Below are 14,916 nucleotides of genomic sequence, written 5' to 3' on the forward strand. Positions count from 1 at the left end.
GTGAATGATCTATCAATTGAATGGTATCGAACTGATCCTACCCGACTGGAACTGAAGATGAGAAGGAAAAATACCTCGGTGGGAGTGGGATCTAGGTTCCCATCTTACTCGAAGCTCAGCAGCACTGTGACCTCGGGTAAGTTACGTCGCCTCGCTGAACCTCGGAGGACTTGTCTCTAAAAAACGTGGAACATCACACCTCCCCAAGGACTGGGTACCAGGCAACGGAGCACACACCAAGCATTTAGCAGGGTAGTGGTACGCATTAGGCGCTCAAAAATAGAAGCAAATAGTTGGGCAATGAACATTACTCTCAGCGCGTTGGTTCCGGGCTCAGATGCACCCAACCAGAAGGTTGTGGAGACAGGAAGCCTGGCGACATTGAGCGGTCGCCGCTCCCGCACGCGCCCTGCAGACTCCCGGGCTCGATCAAAGGAGCGCTGCGCCCGGCTCAGGGGCTCCGCGTTGGGGGCTCCCGCCGGGCTCTCAGCTCCGGTGCCCTCGCTCCCCCGCCTTCAGGTGGCTCCCTGTCCCACTTCGCCCCTGGGGAGTCAAAGGCCCGAGGAGAGACTGAGCACCAGCAGGTCCCGCGGGCCCCAGAGGGTGAGGGTGAGGAGAAGGGCCAGCTGTCCGCTGCGCCCAGCCGGAGGCCGCGCGTGGAACCGTGCACAACTTGGGCCTTGGGTAGGGGTCTCCCCTGGCACCCCTAGTTTCGAATTCTCCTCTGTCCTTTACTGCTTGTGAGATGGGGGACCAGTCACCTCACCTCTCTGAGTCTGTTTTCTCACCTGTCAAGTGGAATAGTAGGACTTGCCTCGCAGTATGTGGCGCGACTTAAGACCCTGCAGGGAAAGCGCGAGGCGCAGGGCCCCTCGCAGGAAGAGCGCCGAGAAGTCAAGCGCTAGGATGGCAGAGGTTCTTTCTGGCTGCAGAACTGTGCCTGGGTCCCTGGCCCTGGTCTAGGCAGTATCTGTGGCTTTGACCCCGTCAAAGGGCCATTTTAGCGGGCTCGGGGGCGGGGACAGCAAACCAGGCTGCGCTTCTCTGTCCACCCAGGGGTGCACGCGGCTGAGTCTAACGTGCCTCGAGAGTTGATCCGGAGGAAAATGTTGTCGTGGTCTGTCTGTGTGTGTACAGATGTGAGTGTATCCACATGCGTGTTCGTGCGTCTGTGGTTGTGCGGGAAACAGCGTTATGGGTCGGTCTGCGTAGACTCCTTCTCCCAAAGGCACCTTCCCCCTTTTCTTCGCGCCCCATTCCGGGTAAAGAGTTTCAGCCAAACTAACGGAATCTGGAGCGGCCAGGGGAGGGCTGGGGACGGGAGGGGCGATTCCGTCCCGGAGCCACTGGTTTGGGGATAATTACTTTTAATGTCAGAAAGATTTAGTTTAATATCATCTCTATTAGGCTGCCGGGAGGGTAATTAAACGGGACGCGCCGCAGCCGGCAAACAGATGGCGTCTGCTTGCTCCGAGGCCGCGGGCAAACAGCGCAAAAGTCAATGCCTCTCGGGTCCCCCATCAGCGCCCCCGGCAATGTTCCTACTCAGCGCCACCGTGCTTCACCTCCAACCCCCTCCGCACCCTCAGCCCCCAACTCCAGCCTCACCCTGGGTCTCCACCGGGCCATCTCTTTGGACCCCATCCTTGCCCTGGCGGGGGTTGGGGCCGGCAGCGAACACGGGTGGAGGTGGGTTTTCATGGTTGGGAGAGCTCATCCGGTACCCTCAGGCGTCCGCACAGCAAATGATTCTGAGCTAAGAGGAGATGCGGGAGGGAGTGTGTATGTGTGTGATCCTGTGAGGATGAGCTTTCTGCTCTCAGCCACCTCATTTGTCCCGGTGGTCTGGGTTTGTCTGCCTAGGGTCCAACTTCAGGGCCCTGGAATAGGGTTGGGTCCAGGGACAAGCGAAGGCACACTTGTGTGAGCATATGCTCCTGTCTAGGTGTTCAGTCACTGACCAGGGAGTCTGTGGACGTCTGAGTGTGAGGCCAAGTACTAACTGGAAATCCTAGGATGAGGGGCATGATGATGAGAGCCCTGTGAATTCAATCAGACTTTCTGATGGGGTCCTCTTGGATGGAAGACAGCGTCAGAGGTATGTGCACCCTGTGGGTGGTCACTGCATGCAGGTGTGACCACGTACCCAAGATTTTTGCAGAATGAGGTCTCACATGCGGGGTGTGGGTCCAGGTGTGAAGCCACACTCTGGTGCAGGAGGTGTAGGAGGTAGACCCTGCTGCCTCAATCTGGGCATGTTTTCTCTACTGCTTGCAGCTGTGGAGCCACCCTGCTCTGGTCTGCCCCTCCTTGGGGACCTCAGTCCAAATCAGAACTAACCCCAGAGTGGCCTGTGGAGGTATGCGTGCAGTGACCTCCACCCAGGATGGTTACTCGCCTCCCTCTATCCATGACACATTCACTCACATGAGCACCCCAACCTCCCAACCTCCGGTGCCCCAGAAGAAAGGTTGTATGTAGGTCCAGGACCTGTTGAGCTGTGAATGCAAGGAAAGAGGAGCCTGCTCTAGGAGTGGGCAGGTTTCCTCTGATTGGGCTAGGCTTCAGGATGTGTCCTGGAGGTTCCTCACACACTAATGGGAGAGCTTGGGGTTCTCAAGTCCTTGTGGCTGAACCCTTGTCTGCCCCCTGGTTCACTCCGTTGAAGTCCTGGAATCCCACAGTGGCCTCGCCTCAAATGAGAAGAGGAGTGCCTGGGCCACCGCCCTCTAAAACCTAGGCATATTCCTATCGTTCAATTTGTTTGGGGTTTAAGACAATTTCTGGAAACCCTGGTCCAATGTAGCTCTGGGGGAAGGCGCCCAGGGCGGTGTGGGATCCAGCCGCAGCCCTCCCTCTCTCCCACACATCCTCCTGCCAGGGTGCAGTTAACTGAGAGATTTCCTTAACCTTATAACTTCAAGGTGTTGTAAGGTGGGGTCTGGGTCTTATACTCCTGCAGGACGTATTATCTCAGACTCACTCCCTTACCTCACTTCACGCGGGAGACCGGCAGAGCTGACCCCTTGCTCTCTCCCAAATTCTTCTCAGGCTCCAGCGAGTGGAATTTTCTAAGAGCGGAGGGCCTGGTTTATGTTACCATCACTGACTCCACTCAGGGTCGGAGGGTGCTCGGTCGCCAGCCTGGTCAGCTTTCTGCAAGCTCTTTACCCGGCTCTTCCGCACACCACCCTCTCCTCTCTTCCCCTCCCTCCCTCAGCCTGGTCCTCCTGGACAGCATCCTGGAGGAACCGCGCAAGGCTCCGCGCTCTGAGGTGGGGCCCCGCTTGTCTCGGCGCCTTCCTCCTCCAGTCGCCAGCCCCCAGGTTCAGAGGCTGGGCTGCCGGGGCGCAGCCCACGAGTTGTGCCAGGGGGAAGGGGCTGCGTCCCGATGCCCCTGGGCAGAGTCTGCATGCCCAGTACCCCCGCGCCCCAGGCGACGTGGGCCAGAACCCCGTGGCCCTGAAAGTTCTAAAGAACATCACGGAAACGCATGGTTGGGAGTAGAGGGAGAACAGCGTTTTGGAAAACTCATTTTTCCCATTAATTAAACAAATTTTCTTTACTCTGAAGGAAAGAGAGAAGTGGAGAATAAAAATGAGAGTGAGGGCACATTGGAACGAGGAAAAGACAGAAAGAAAGGGCACAGAGAATCACAGAGAAACCCAAGGCGACCCTGCCCGAGGACTGCAGCATTAATTCCAGATGTTGCCATTCAAAAGGGAAACAAAATCCAAAACCTGTTACCTCCTCTGCAGATCGAACTGTTCCTCAGGGCCGTGACGTCAGTAGGGGAGAGGAAGGTGAAAGTTAAAACTACTCCTGGGGGTCGGTGGCGACCTTGTCTCAGGTCCGGAAGGACCGACAGACAGATGCGAGTCCTGTGTGCAAGAGGATCTGGGGAGACAGAGAGGTCACGTTTTACTTTCGTTTAAAAAGAAAATTAAACTTTTTGTTAATTCGAAATAACACTGACAAAAAGAATCCCACCACCACGTAAAAGAAAACTAGGTGCTGCAAAAGTGAGGAGAGGAAAGAGCAAGAGGGGGCAAAGGGACGGAATTAGGGGGTGGGGAGAGGAAAGATGTGCAGCGCAAGGGCCTCGGAGGGCTCCGACAGGAAGCGCAATCTCAGTTCTCTCCGGGATCCTCTTTAAAAACAAAAATCCTCATAAACCACACTTACCCTTCTTGATGGCTATCATTTCGGGAATTTTAAAATGAAGGACCTGTGTTCTAAAGGCGGCAGAAGGAAAAAACAAAACAGCCCTCAACTAACCCAAACGCACCGGACTTGGGAGCACACCGCAACAGAGCCGGAAAGAGTCAGGAAAAATCCTCTTGGCATTTATGCCATATGCCCTCTCCCTTCCCCACCCCCGAGTCCCCGTTCCACCCCCACCCCGACCGCGGTAATTGAATTGTCACCTGCCCCTATCCCGCCCCCGGCCACCAGGGCCACTTGGGAAACTCGGCCTTGCCAAGCGCCCCTAGCCAGTGAGAGCGGCGCAGCCAAGCCCGCGTCCCAGACGCCGTGGGGTTACACACAGCTACGTAGAGGCGCACCGGACACGGTAATTAGGCGCAATTCACACGCTCTTGGGCGCACGGAAACTACTTGTCACGGTATTTTCAACGCTCCTCCTAGCCTACTTTTCTCCACTCCTTCCCTGCGCGCCCCTCCCCTCCCGGAGGCACTCAGTGGAGCTTTTGGAGTTTCGAATCTTTCGGACACTGTAGAATGCGGGGCTCCCCGGGCGCGGGCCCGGCCAATCAGAGCGCTGTCTGCTTCCCCTGGCCAATGGCAGGCGCCACATTGTTGTCCAATTCTGTCTAATGGAGCCCTAAGGAGCAACAATAGAGCCGGCGAGCGGCTCATTGAGAGTCTGGCAGCGCCGGGCAACTGGGGCGCGGCTGTGCGCAGCGTCCCGCGCGCTCCGCGAGGGGACGCCGCGCGGCGAGGGCCGGGTCGCGGGCTCCAGCCAGCCGGTCCCTAACCGGTCCCCTGGCTCGGATTTCCGACGGAAGGGTTGGACTGCGCAGCGTTCTGAGGGGGTCCGGAAGTTCGGACATGGTGACTGAAGGAGGGTGACGTGGTCAGATAAGGGACCAGGGGGCAGGGGGAAGAGGCCAAGAGCGTCAGCAACGCGAGCGGAGCTGGGAGGTGCGTGAAGCGCCAGCGGAGGAGGAGGATCCCGAGCCCAAGGCAGGTAGTTGAGGGACGCAGGGAGGGCAGGGGAGGCGGCCTGGCCTGCGGGCCCTGTTGACGAGGCCCGGGCCACGGCGGCCCTAGGGACTTCGCGGCCGCAGGGGACTGAGGGAAGAGGCAGCTCAAATAGGGAAGGGATCTAGGATACTGGAGTGGAGACCCCAGGACTCGGTCCCGGGCTCTGGCGGGAACCCGGGGACCCAGAGGAGCCCGGGGCCGAAGCTCAGGGCTGGGCCTGCTTGGGCCTTTTGGGGCCGCAGCGCAGGTGAGACTCCATAGCCAGTTCCAGAGGCGACTCCCCTGCCTCGGTGCTGTCTCCTGGGCCGTCCAAGTCCCAGGAACCCAATTCCGAGACCAGAACTCGAGAACCTGCACCCAAGTAGGGTCCCGCGGGGGATCCCAGGATGGGGAGGGCGTGTCTGACGATTCTGTCTGTCCCTAAAGCCGGAGGGGAAGAGACAGCAGTGGGAGACGGTCAGGGAAAGGATCTCCCTCCAGGAATACCTAACTTTTCGCAAGATACCTTTTCCTTCCCGACTACTCTTCCAGATTACAGGGCTAAAAATCGTGCCACAGGCTTTACTCCACCCCCACCCACAATCTTTGCCTGCAGGGTTTTTTGTTTTGTTTTTTATTTTTTTCTCATGCACACCTCTCTCCCCCACGTGAACCCTGGGACCCAGACATCCATATCAGCTGTTTTTTGTTGTTTTCCTCACTCCTCAAGCTAACCTTCTGGCTGTGTTTGCCTAACCAAAGTTTCTTGGGCTTAATTTTCTCTTTAACTCTCCCCACGCCTACTAAACTCCTCACACTCATTTTTCTCTCCCATTCTCTGGAGGCCCGGCACCATGAAACTTGTAGCCCCCACATTTCCACAGGTCCCTGGGGCCCCACGGCCTAACTTTGCTCCTGAGATGTTTGTTTTGTTATCTAGCCTTCACTCTATTCCTAGAGCTATTCTTTTCTGTCCCTGATTTTTCTAACTCTCCTGCTCCCACCAGCATAAAAACTTCAGACCCAGCCAGCTGAACTCTATACCCCGTGTGCTTTGATAGCTCTCTCCTTTTCATCTTTCCACAAAACTGAGCATTTCGCCTCGATTTTTGTTTTGTTTTGTTTTGCTCTTGGTATCTAGTCTGACTGTTGGGTTAAAATTTTCTCTCTAACCCAAGTCCCATCAAACAGACATTTCTCTCTACCCGTCTCGCCCCAATTAAGCTAAACTTTGGGGGGATAATGTTTTCCTTTCCAATCCCTCTTTATATACACCTGAACCAGTGACTTTTCAAACTTTATATGTCTTTTTATTTTTTTTCCAGCGGAACCACCGATTCAAACGAAATCTTAGACCCAGCGCATAAATCAGATATAAGAAGAAGAGCTCTGGTGGGAATAGGGTGGGGGAGCTCGGCTTTACAAGGGGGAATCCGAAGGTACCTCCTTCCAGCAATTTGGCAACCACTAGCCAAACTTCCGCGGCCGAAAAATTCCCTCCCTAAGCCTGATCTCCTCGAGGGTACGCTGTAGCTTAGCACACCGTGCGCTCCTCACCGCAAGTCTCTTCCTTCTTCCCACGGTCTTCTACGCCAGGTCTCGCCATGGAGCTGCGCTCCGAGCTGCCTAGCGTGCCCGGCGCAGCGACGGCGGCGGCAACGGCGACAGGGCCGCCCGTGGCGTCTGTGGCGTCGGTGGCAGCGGCGGCGGCGGCGGCCGCGTCGCTACCGGTGAGCGTGGCGGGTGGCTTGCTAAGAGCGCCGCCGCTGTTGTTGCGGGCGGCGGAGAAGTACCCGCGGACCCCCAAGTGCGCGCGCTGCCGCAACCACGGCGTGGTGTCGGCGCTCAAGGGCCACAAACGCTACTGCCGCTGGAAGGACTGCCTGTGCGCCAAGTGCACGCTCATCGCCGAGCGCCAGCGCGTCATGGCGGCGCAGGTGGCGCTGCGCCGGCAACAGGCGCAGGAGGAGAACGAGGCGCGCGAGCTACAGCTGCTCTACGGCACTGCCGAGGGCCTGGCGCTCGCCGCCGCCAACGGCATTATCCCGCCGCGACCTGCCTACGAGGTCTTCGGCTCCGTGTGCGCCGCCGACGGCGGGGGGCCGGGAGCGGGAGCGCCCGCGGGGACCGGAGGCGGCGCAGCGGGCGCGGGGAGCTCAGGTGAGCGCGCGGCCCGGCCGGGAGGAAAGGGAGCGGGGACCGGGCCTGGGGGCACGCGGCCCAGGGACTTGTCTTGGTACTGAAAGAATGGAATCCCCTCTTCCAAACGCCCTACTGCTAAGAGTTCGCGGCGCACCCAGGCCCTGATCTGGGGCACAAACACATAAACTCTTTCTCCCCTTTCTGAAGAATTTGCCCTTTCTCTCACCACGGGCCCAAATGTAGACGCTGGAATCGTTATCTCTACCCAAACGCGGCCGGGTCCCACCTTCCCTGCTCACTTGGCTCGGTCTCCCCAGCGTGAAACCTTTAACCTTGGTTCTGCTCTTCTCCACTTGCCGTGGTTCCCTTTGCGCCTTCCCAACTCTCTTCAGAAATCCCGCCCTCTCCCAGTCCTCCTCCCCCGCACCGCACCAATTTCTCTGGGTGTCAGGGACACCTCTTTCCTTTTCCCCGTGTGATTCCTTTTCTCCGGTTCCTAATGCTTCCCCGGACAACCGCACGCTGCGCCTGCTCCTTCTTTCTAGCTTCTTTCCCCACTTGTCCCCGTTTTCTCAAGAGTAGGCACTCTCTCGCTTCCCTCGATCCCCACTCTTCTAACCCCCCTACTCCCCGTCTGGCCCCACCCTCCTCTTCAAGAATTTCTCGCCTTTTTCTAGGGAGGAAAGAAATTAAGGCTGGGGCCCTTGCGGGCCCTCTCAGCCCTCATCTTGGGAGTAAAGAACTTCTTAAGTTTTAATTTTGGAAAGGGTTGATTAGAAATAGGGGTCTGTTTTTGCCTGCAGAAAGGTTTGGGATCTCTTAGATATCCAAGGTGTCTTCCCTAACAAGCTATGTTCCCCAGGGCCAGAGGGCGCCCAGGGCAGGGTTCGCTCTTGGAATGATGGATGTGGAGTGGGGTCCTCTATACAGTAGGTGGTATAGGTGGAAGTTATATTGTCTCCTGCTTGAACTCTGGGCCAGGCCACTTCGCCGGGTCAGGGGCCGGCTAGGAAGGAGGATAAGGGTGGAGGTGTTGGGGCACAGATGTGGAAGAGGGGAACTGGACATTGAATTTCCAGGACACAGGTAGTTGGGGTTCTGGTACAGAAAGAGTGCACCCTGGGGAGTAGGGGAAGTGAGACAGAACTGTAGGGGCTCAGAGAGAGAGTAAGGAATGCTGGAGGAAAAAGGAGGGGGTGCCGGAGCCCAGTGAATGAGGGTCGTCAGGTTCAGGAAACTGCGGTCCAAAGGGCTGATGTGCTGAGGGTGCCGTCACCTCCCCGCCCCTAATCACGCCTCACATCCCCTTTTCTCCCCTCCTAGAGGCCAAGTTACAGAAGTTTGACCTGTTCCCCAAGACGCTGCTTCAGACCGGCCGCCCCGGCAGCCCGCAGCCGCCACCGGGGAAGCCCTTATCACCCGACGGCGCGGACTCGGGGCCTGGGACATCTTCTCCGGAGGTGCGGCCGGGCTCGGGCTCGGAGAACGGCGACGGCGAGTCCTTCTCGGGGTCGCCCCTGGCCCGGGCCTCCAAGGAGGCAGGTGGGAGCTGCCCGGGCAGTGCAGGCCCGGGAGGCGGTGGGGAGGAGGACAGCCCGGGCTCCGCCAGCCCTTTGGGCTCTGAATCCGGTTCCGAGGCCGACAAAGAAGAGGCAGAGGCCGCTCCCGCTCCAGGCCTGGGCGGGGGCCCGGGTCCACGGCAGCGGACGCCGCTGGACATCTTGACGCGCGTCTTCCCGGGCCACCGGCGAGGCGTCCTGGAGCTGGTGTTGCAGGGTTGCGGCGGCGACGTGGTGCAGGCCATCGAGCAGGTCCTGAACCACCACCGCGGGGGCTTGGCGGCCGGCCTCGGTCCCACCGTGCCCCCTGATAAGGCCGCAGTGGGTGTAGCAGCTGCGGACGACGCGTGGCCGGGCCGCGTCGACGCCGCCGCCGCCGGGGGGCCCGGGCTGCCCGCGCCGCTGCAGGCCGGCCCCGCCGCTCCTCCGCACCACAGACCTTTGCTGGCCGGCGCCATGGCGCCTGGGGCGCTGGGCTCGCTGAGCAGCCGCTCGGCATTCTCACCACTGCAGCCCAACGCCAGTCACTTCGGCGCCGACGCAGGCGCCTACCCGCTGGGTGCGCCGCTCGGCCTCAGCCCCCTGCGCCTGGCCTATTCCGCGGCAGCGGCGCACAGCCGTGGCCTGGCCTTCATGGCTCCCTACTCGACCGCCGGCCTGGTGCCCACACTCGGCTTCCGCCCGCCCATGGACTACGCCTTCAGCGACCTCATGCGCGACCGCTCGGCCGCCGCCGCTGCGGTGCACAAGGAGCCCACCTACGGCGGCGGCCTGTACGGGCCTATGGTCAATGGCGCCCCTGAGAAGCAGTAGGGCCAGGGGCCCGGAAGTCGGGCCGCCCCCAAACGGGGACCCCAGCCTTGATCCCGCGGGCCGCCACTCCCTCTTTGCCCGGTGCGCTCTCGGCGCCTCAGCTGGGGTGTTCTCGCTCGAAGGTGATTTTAGGTTTTGTTTTGGAAGGTGGGCGGAGAGCTGAGCGAAGGGGGAGCAACTACAGATGCAGGTGTTCTCAGAGAGTGTGCGTGGGCCTGATCCTCATCCTCTGGCCACCTCCTCAAGACTCCTCCAGCCCTTCAAAAGGCCGGGAATTCTTGAGAATCAGAGGCTGCGGCCGCCGCACACGCTCCTGCCTCTCCTTTTCCTGTGCTCATTCCACCCGCCCGCTCTCCAGTGGATGGCAGGATAGTCCGAGAGTCTGTCTTCTGTGTCTCCCTCTCCTTATTAAAAAATTTAAAAAAAATATTCGATCTAACAAATATAAATTTAGGATGTATAAATCTCTTGACACTGAGTCGAGTCTTTGGGACACACATATATATATCGATATCAATTGTAAAAAAAAAAAAGGAAACAAGTTCTAAGGTGCACTTTCCTCGTTGCGGTATTTGTCGCTCTCTTTGTTGCTTATGCCAATAAGCATGGGTTTCCTTGGTGCAGTGTGAGTTTTTATATATGTATAAATCTATATATAATCTATACATATATATATACAAGCCAGTGTATAATGTTATAAAATGGAATTCTAAGTTATTAATTGTAATCTGTAGGTGACCTCGGTATTAACGTGAAAAATATTCAAAAACAAGCAAAAAAAGGACAAAATGGAAAAAAGTAGACTATGCGCGCATTGTACTTATCAGGTTTTATAGATTAAATATATTGTAAACTCGAGACAAATCCTGCCCACCCGCCCCTCTTGCCTGCGGCCGATCTCTCCCTAAGATGCGGTCAAGGTGCGCACTGAAGCAGGAACAGAGCGACGAGTGACTGAGCCAGAACCGCCCTCCCGAGAGCCCATCCTCGCCTCCCGGGACTCGCCAAACGCCTGGCCCGAAGGGACGGCAGCGGGAAACGCTGCTGCAGAGAATGGCTCACTTTGTGCTTTCCTTTGCATAGACATGAGCTAGAAATAAATGTTATTTTCTAAGAAAACAGCACCGGATCCCGTCCTGCTCCTCTGTAGGCCGGATTGAAAAGGTCTTGAATTCGCGTTCGGGCCCGCGGTGCCAGCTAGACTTCAGTCCGGCTGATGTCCGACCCTCGGGGGGTGCGGAGCCGGAAAACTTTCTGTGGCGCCGGGAAAGGCCCAGCCGACGGGAGTGGTGCGCGGCTCAGAGCCCCGCGAGGAGCGGTGCCCCTGCGCCTCTGGGACCCTGCGTCCTTCCCACTCCGGTTTTGGGCGCGCAGGCGCGACGGGTCGCCTTGCCAGTGCTCAGGATCCCTGGATTTCGGGCAGAGCCTCTTACGGAGTCCCGAGAGGCTGGATGCCGGATTTCGGTTCTCTCCGGGGCCTCAGATTTGGACACAGCCGGGGTCGCGCAACGCCCGCTTCCCTTCTCAATGAGGTTTGGAACCCAGGTGACAGAGGCGGCGGCTGGGGAGGGAGAGCTGCGACGGTTCTCCCACGAAGGCTGGTGACCTGGGAGTTATTTTGGGGTGGTGGGGGTGGTGGGGCACTGCCCTCGCCAAGAGACAGGGTGATCCGAAAGTGGCGGTGAGGACGCGCCTTCCAGCCAGACCTCGCTCGGCACCCTAGTTACCTTCCCTTCTCTCGCCGGGCTGAGCACAATAGTGGCTCCCCCGTCGATCCCCTCCTCCAACCTCCCGGGGCCTGCTCCGCTCCCTGCAGGGTGACTCCCCCTCTCCGGGAAACAGGGTGCTCCCTCCCCTAGTCTGGGCCCGGCGACATCCCAAGGTAAACTTCTGGGGCCGGCTCGAGTTCCGCCAGGCGGTGAAACTTAATAGCAGGACAAGAAAACGGTTTAATAAAGAAGGGCTTTAATAGGGAACTAATTTGATTGAGTTGCCTAATTCCACTTTAATTGGAAAGGGGTTTGGCTGTTTGGTTACAAAGTGCGAGGGTGACAACGAGATGGAGGTGGGGGAAGATGGAGCGAGAGAAGAAAGATGGGGGGCAACAGAAGGGGTGAAAAAGGGAATGAAGGTAGGAAGAAAAGAAGAGAGAGAGGAGAAAGAAGAGGGAAGAGTTACTGGAGAAAAAGAGGAAGGCTCGAGAAGCGCGGGAGCTTTTAGAAGTGTGAACTTTCTTGCCCTTCATCTGCTCCCTCAAGCCTCCTACGACCTCCTCCAACTCCAGGTTTTTGGAAGCTCGGGTCCTCTCTTAGTCCAGGTTCCAGCCACCGCCTTTCTGGCCTCTGCCTTCATCCCCATTCAAGGTGAATCTAAGATCGCTGTGGGTCTCTTGGTTTCAGGAGGGACCTATACTGAGTCTCCCGGAGCTCCTTGTTTCCTGCTGGTGCTCCAGCCAGACCCCAGGGCTTGGCTTAGGGGCCCGCATTATCCACTCTTGAGAACATCTGGAGCTTCAGAGATTTCAAGATTAGTGTTTTAGTTCATCCTCACAGCAAACCCGGAATAATCCGGTGAGTTGTTTATTAATGGGTCCATTTTACAAAGGAGGAAACTGAGGTCCAGAGTGGTTTATAGACCCATCCAACCAATCCGGGGACTCTGGACCTCTTTTCCTCTGCCCTGTCGGGGTGAACCTCCTCCTCTCCTGGAACGGTCTCTCCTGGTTGAAGGTGGGGGCTCTGCAGACCCCCCCCCATGTACTGTGGCTCAGAGAGGGGAAGCACTTTGCTCAGCTCCAGGCTGCCAGCCGCTTTGGTTGAGCTCAGAATGATTCGTGAGCGGTGAAACTTTGAGAGAGTGGAATAGTGGGGTTCCCAGGTTCCTCTCATCCCCGGCCCTGTGAGTCTTGGTGGCCCAGACCTGGGGATGGAACCCCAGGGCTGTCAGTCACAACCTTGACACCTGGTGAAGGGCTGCACCCATCCATGCCCCTGACCCCACTTGCCTACAGAGCAGTCAGGAAGACTGAGGCTCAGAATCTGACAGTGACCGGCCCAGGGTTGTACGTTCAGGTTCTGCGGAGTCAGACTCAGAACCCAGGACGCTCAAGCCAGTTTGTTAGGTGGCAGTGGTGGGAGTGGGGCTGGGCCAGTAGGCGCCTCTGCAGCAGGTGGGAGGAGGCTGGGGCCTGAGCTCTGCTGAGTTCCACTGGGAGGATCACTGGGATCCCAGTCATGGGAGGCAGCAGCAGCCTCACCTCTTCTTTGTGGGGAGGAGAAAGTGGGATGAGAGTTTCCTCCTGACCTCTACAGTCCATATTTATTCCCAAACTTTCCCCTAAGTTTGCTGGAGCTGTGCTTGGCCTGGATACTGGGAAGACCTGGGCCTGATCACCATGGGGGAGCTAGGGCTACTGTAGTCATTAAACTTACTTTCCTCCTCCTCTTTCTTCATAACAACAGCAGCAGCTACAAATTACTGAGTACCTACTGTGTACCAGGTCCTGTACACAGCCCATTTCATACGGATCCTGCTCAGTGGGTGAAAAAGGGCCAAGAGTTTGGATCCAGGCTCTGTTTCTGGCTGAGTTTATTCATACACAATTACTTCAGTTAGCAAATGTTTACTAAGTACTTACTGTATGCCAAACCCTGTTCTAGGAGCTTGGGATACACAAGTGTGCAAGACAGGCACCATCTCTACCCTTTAAAACCTCACAGTGTGTGGGGGTGTGGACAGAAGCAACTAAACAGGCAAGGTGGATGCACTGATCAGTGCCCCGGGGCTCAGGGAGGTCTGACCAGGGAAAGGTGAGTTGGGACACTTCACCTCAGCTTCCTCCTCAATGAAATGGGGTTGATAGTGACTATCGGTCTGGATGCTGTGAGGATTAATTGAGAGAATGTTTAAAAATCTTTTAGCTCAGTGCCTAACTGACCAGGCGCATTCATTATAATCTCAGATACTTTGGTGTGGGTATTGTCCCATTTCATAGAGGGGTACACAGTTCAGAGGGATTGAGTGACTGTAGCAAATTCCCCTTATAAATCCTCTAAATTGTCACAGGTTATGGGAGATGGGAGGTGCCCTGCCTGAGCAACAGGCCACAGTGAAGGATCATCAGATGGGAGAGTGTGGATTCTGGAGATGCTTCTGAGGGAAGGTGAGGCTGCAGCTAAGTCCTGAGGACATTGGTGAAGGGCAGCATTAGTGACCCATGGCAGGAAATTGGTGAGGGAAGAGCAGGTGGAGAAGGAGGAGGTGGGGACAGGTGGTGATGTTGGACAGAAGTCAGAGGTCAGATCAAGGGGAACCTCAAGCTCCAGGGTAAGGGGCCTAGGTTTCAGAGTGAGGGTACTGGGGGCCAGTGACAGCATGCCTGGTGAAATTTGCATTTGGACTGGATACATTGTTAGGGGAAGGCCAGACCCATTTAAGGAAGAGTCATGTAAGATGGTAGCACCCAAAAATGACCAGTGGGGGCAGGGACAGGGAGAGAAAAGGTTGACTTCAAGAACTATTGGGAGCCAGACCCTCCACTCTTGATCCAATGGATGCTGGTGGGGAGTAAACCAGTAGGAGGGCTCATGGATAATTTCCAGGTGTCTGGGCTGCTTGACCCTTTGCAGGTGACAGAGTTGTGGGCCCTTAGAGAAGGGACAAGATTGGAAGGTGAGGAAAAAATTTCAGTGTTCAATATATAGAATTTGAGGAACGTATGGGGCTTCTAGGTGTGGACACCAAATGGTAGAAAGGGCCTTGGGAGGGATGAAGTGGCCCAACACTTTCTCCACACTGGACATAGGACTCCTTTAATGGAGGCCGTGGGCCTGGGGGAGGGGGGTTGTTGAGACCCCAGACATTGGAGTTCTGCCTCTCACCTTTTTGGTTCATTCCAAGAAGGCTGGCCTCTGAAAATAATTCTCTTAAAATTTTGCACCCTGTGAAGGTTATCGTCCTGGAGCAGGACCATGGGAAGCCTGTCCCTGCCTTTATTGTGACACCAATGAAGCTTAAACTTCAGAGGTCCCCACCTGTACAGGTCCCTTTCAAACTTCCCCTGCTTTCTGCTCCCTGAAGCTTTAGCTTCAGTGGCTTTCTGCCCTCTCCCCCCTTGTCCATCCCTACCTCACCATGTCCACTAAGCTCATCACAGTCACCTAACAGACCATGAACTTTCCTGCATCTTTGCCCATGC

General features: G+C 57.0%; 1 protein-coding gene across 2 annotated transcripts; it reads left to right on the forward strand.

Moving 5' to 3' along the window:
* The first annotated feature begins 13 nt into the window (after positions 1–13).
* On the forward strand, positions 14–10,803 carry DMRTA2 (DMRT like family A2). Of its 2 annotated transcripts, XM_073896772.1 has the most exons (3): positions 4,917–5,209; positions 6,531–7,365; positions 8,671–10,803. In XM_073896772.1, the coding sequence occupies exons 2-3, from the start codon at positions 6,810–6,812 to the stop codon at positions 9,717–9,719; spliced, it is 1,605 nt and encodes a 534-aa protein (XP_073752873.1). In that variant the 5' UTR covers positions 4,917–5,209; positions 6,531–6,809; the 3' UTR covers positions 9,720–10,803. The 2 variants fall into 2 exon arrangements, 1 of the variants encoding a protein (XP_073752873.1); XR_003208204.2 differs by lacking the exons at positions 4,917–5,209; positions 6,531–7,365; positions 8,671–10,803 and adding exons at positions 14–136; positions 3,574–4,034.
* Positions 10,804–14,916: the final 4,113 nt, after the last annotated feature.

Source organism: Callorhinus ursinus, unplaced genomic scaffold (genome assembly GCF_003265705.2).
Source record: "Callorhinus ursinus isolate GAN/ISIS: 27379988/994484 unplaced genomic scaffold, GSC_fseal_2.0 scaffold9, whole genome shotgun sequence".
NCBI classification, from domain to species: Eukaryota; Metazoa; Chordata; class Mammalia; order Carnivora; family Otariidae; genus Callorhinus; species Callorhinus ursinus.

Coding starts and splice junctions, on each gene's coding strand:
- DMRTA2 (XM_073896772.1), top strand. CDS start 6,810: ATGGAGCTGCGCTCCGAGCTGCCTAGCGTGCCCGGCGCAGCGACGGCG. Junction 7,366..8,670: donor AGCGGGCGCGGGGAGCTCAG/GTGAGCGCGCGG, acceptor CTCCCCTCCTAG/AGGCCAAGTTACAGAAGTTT.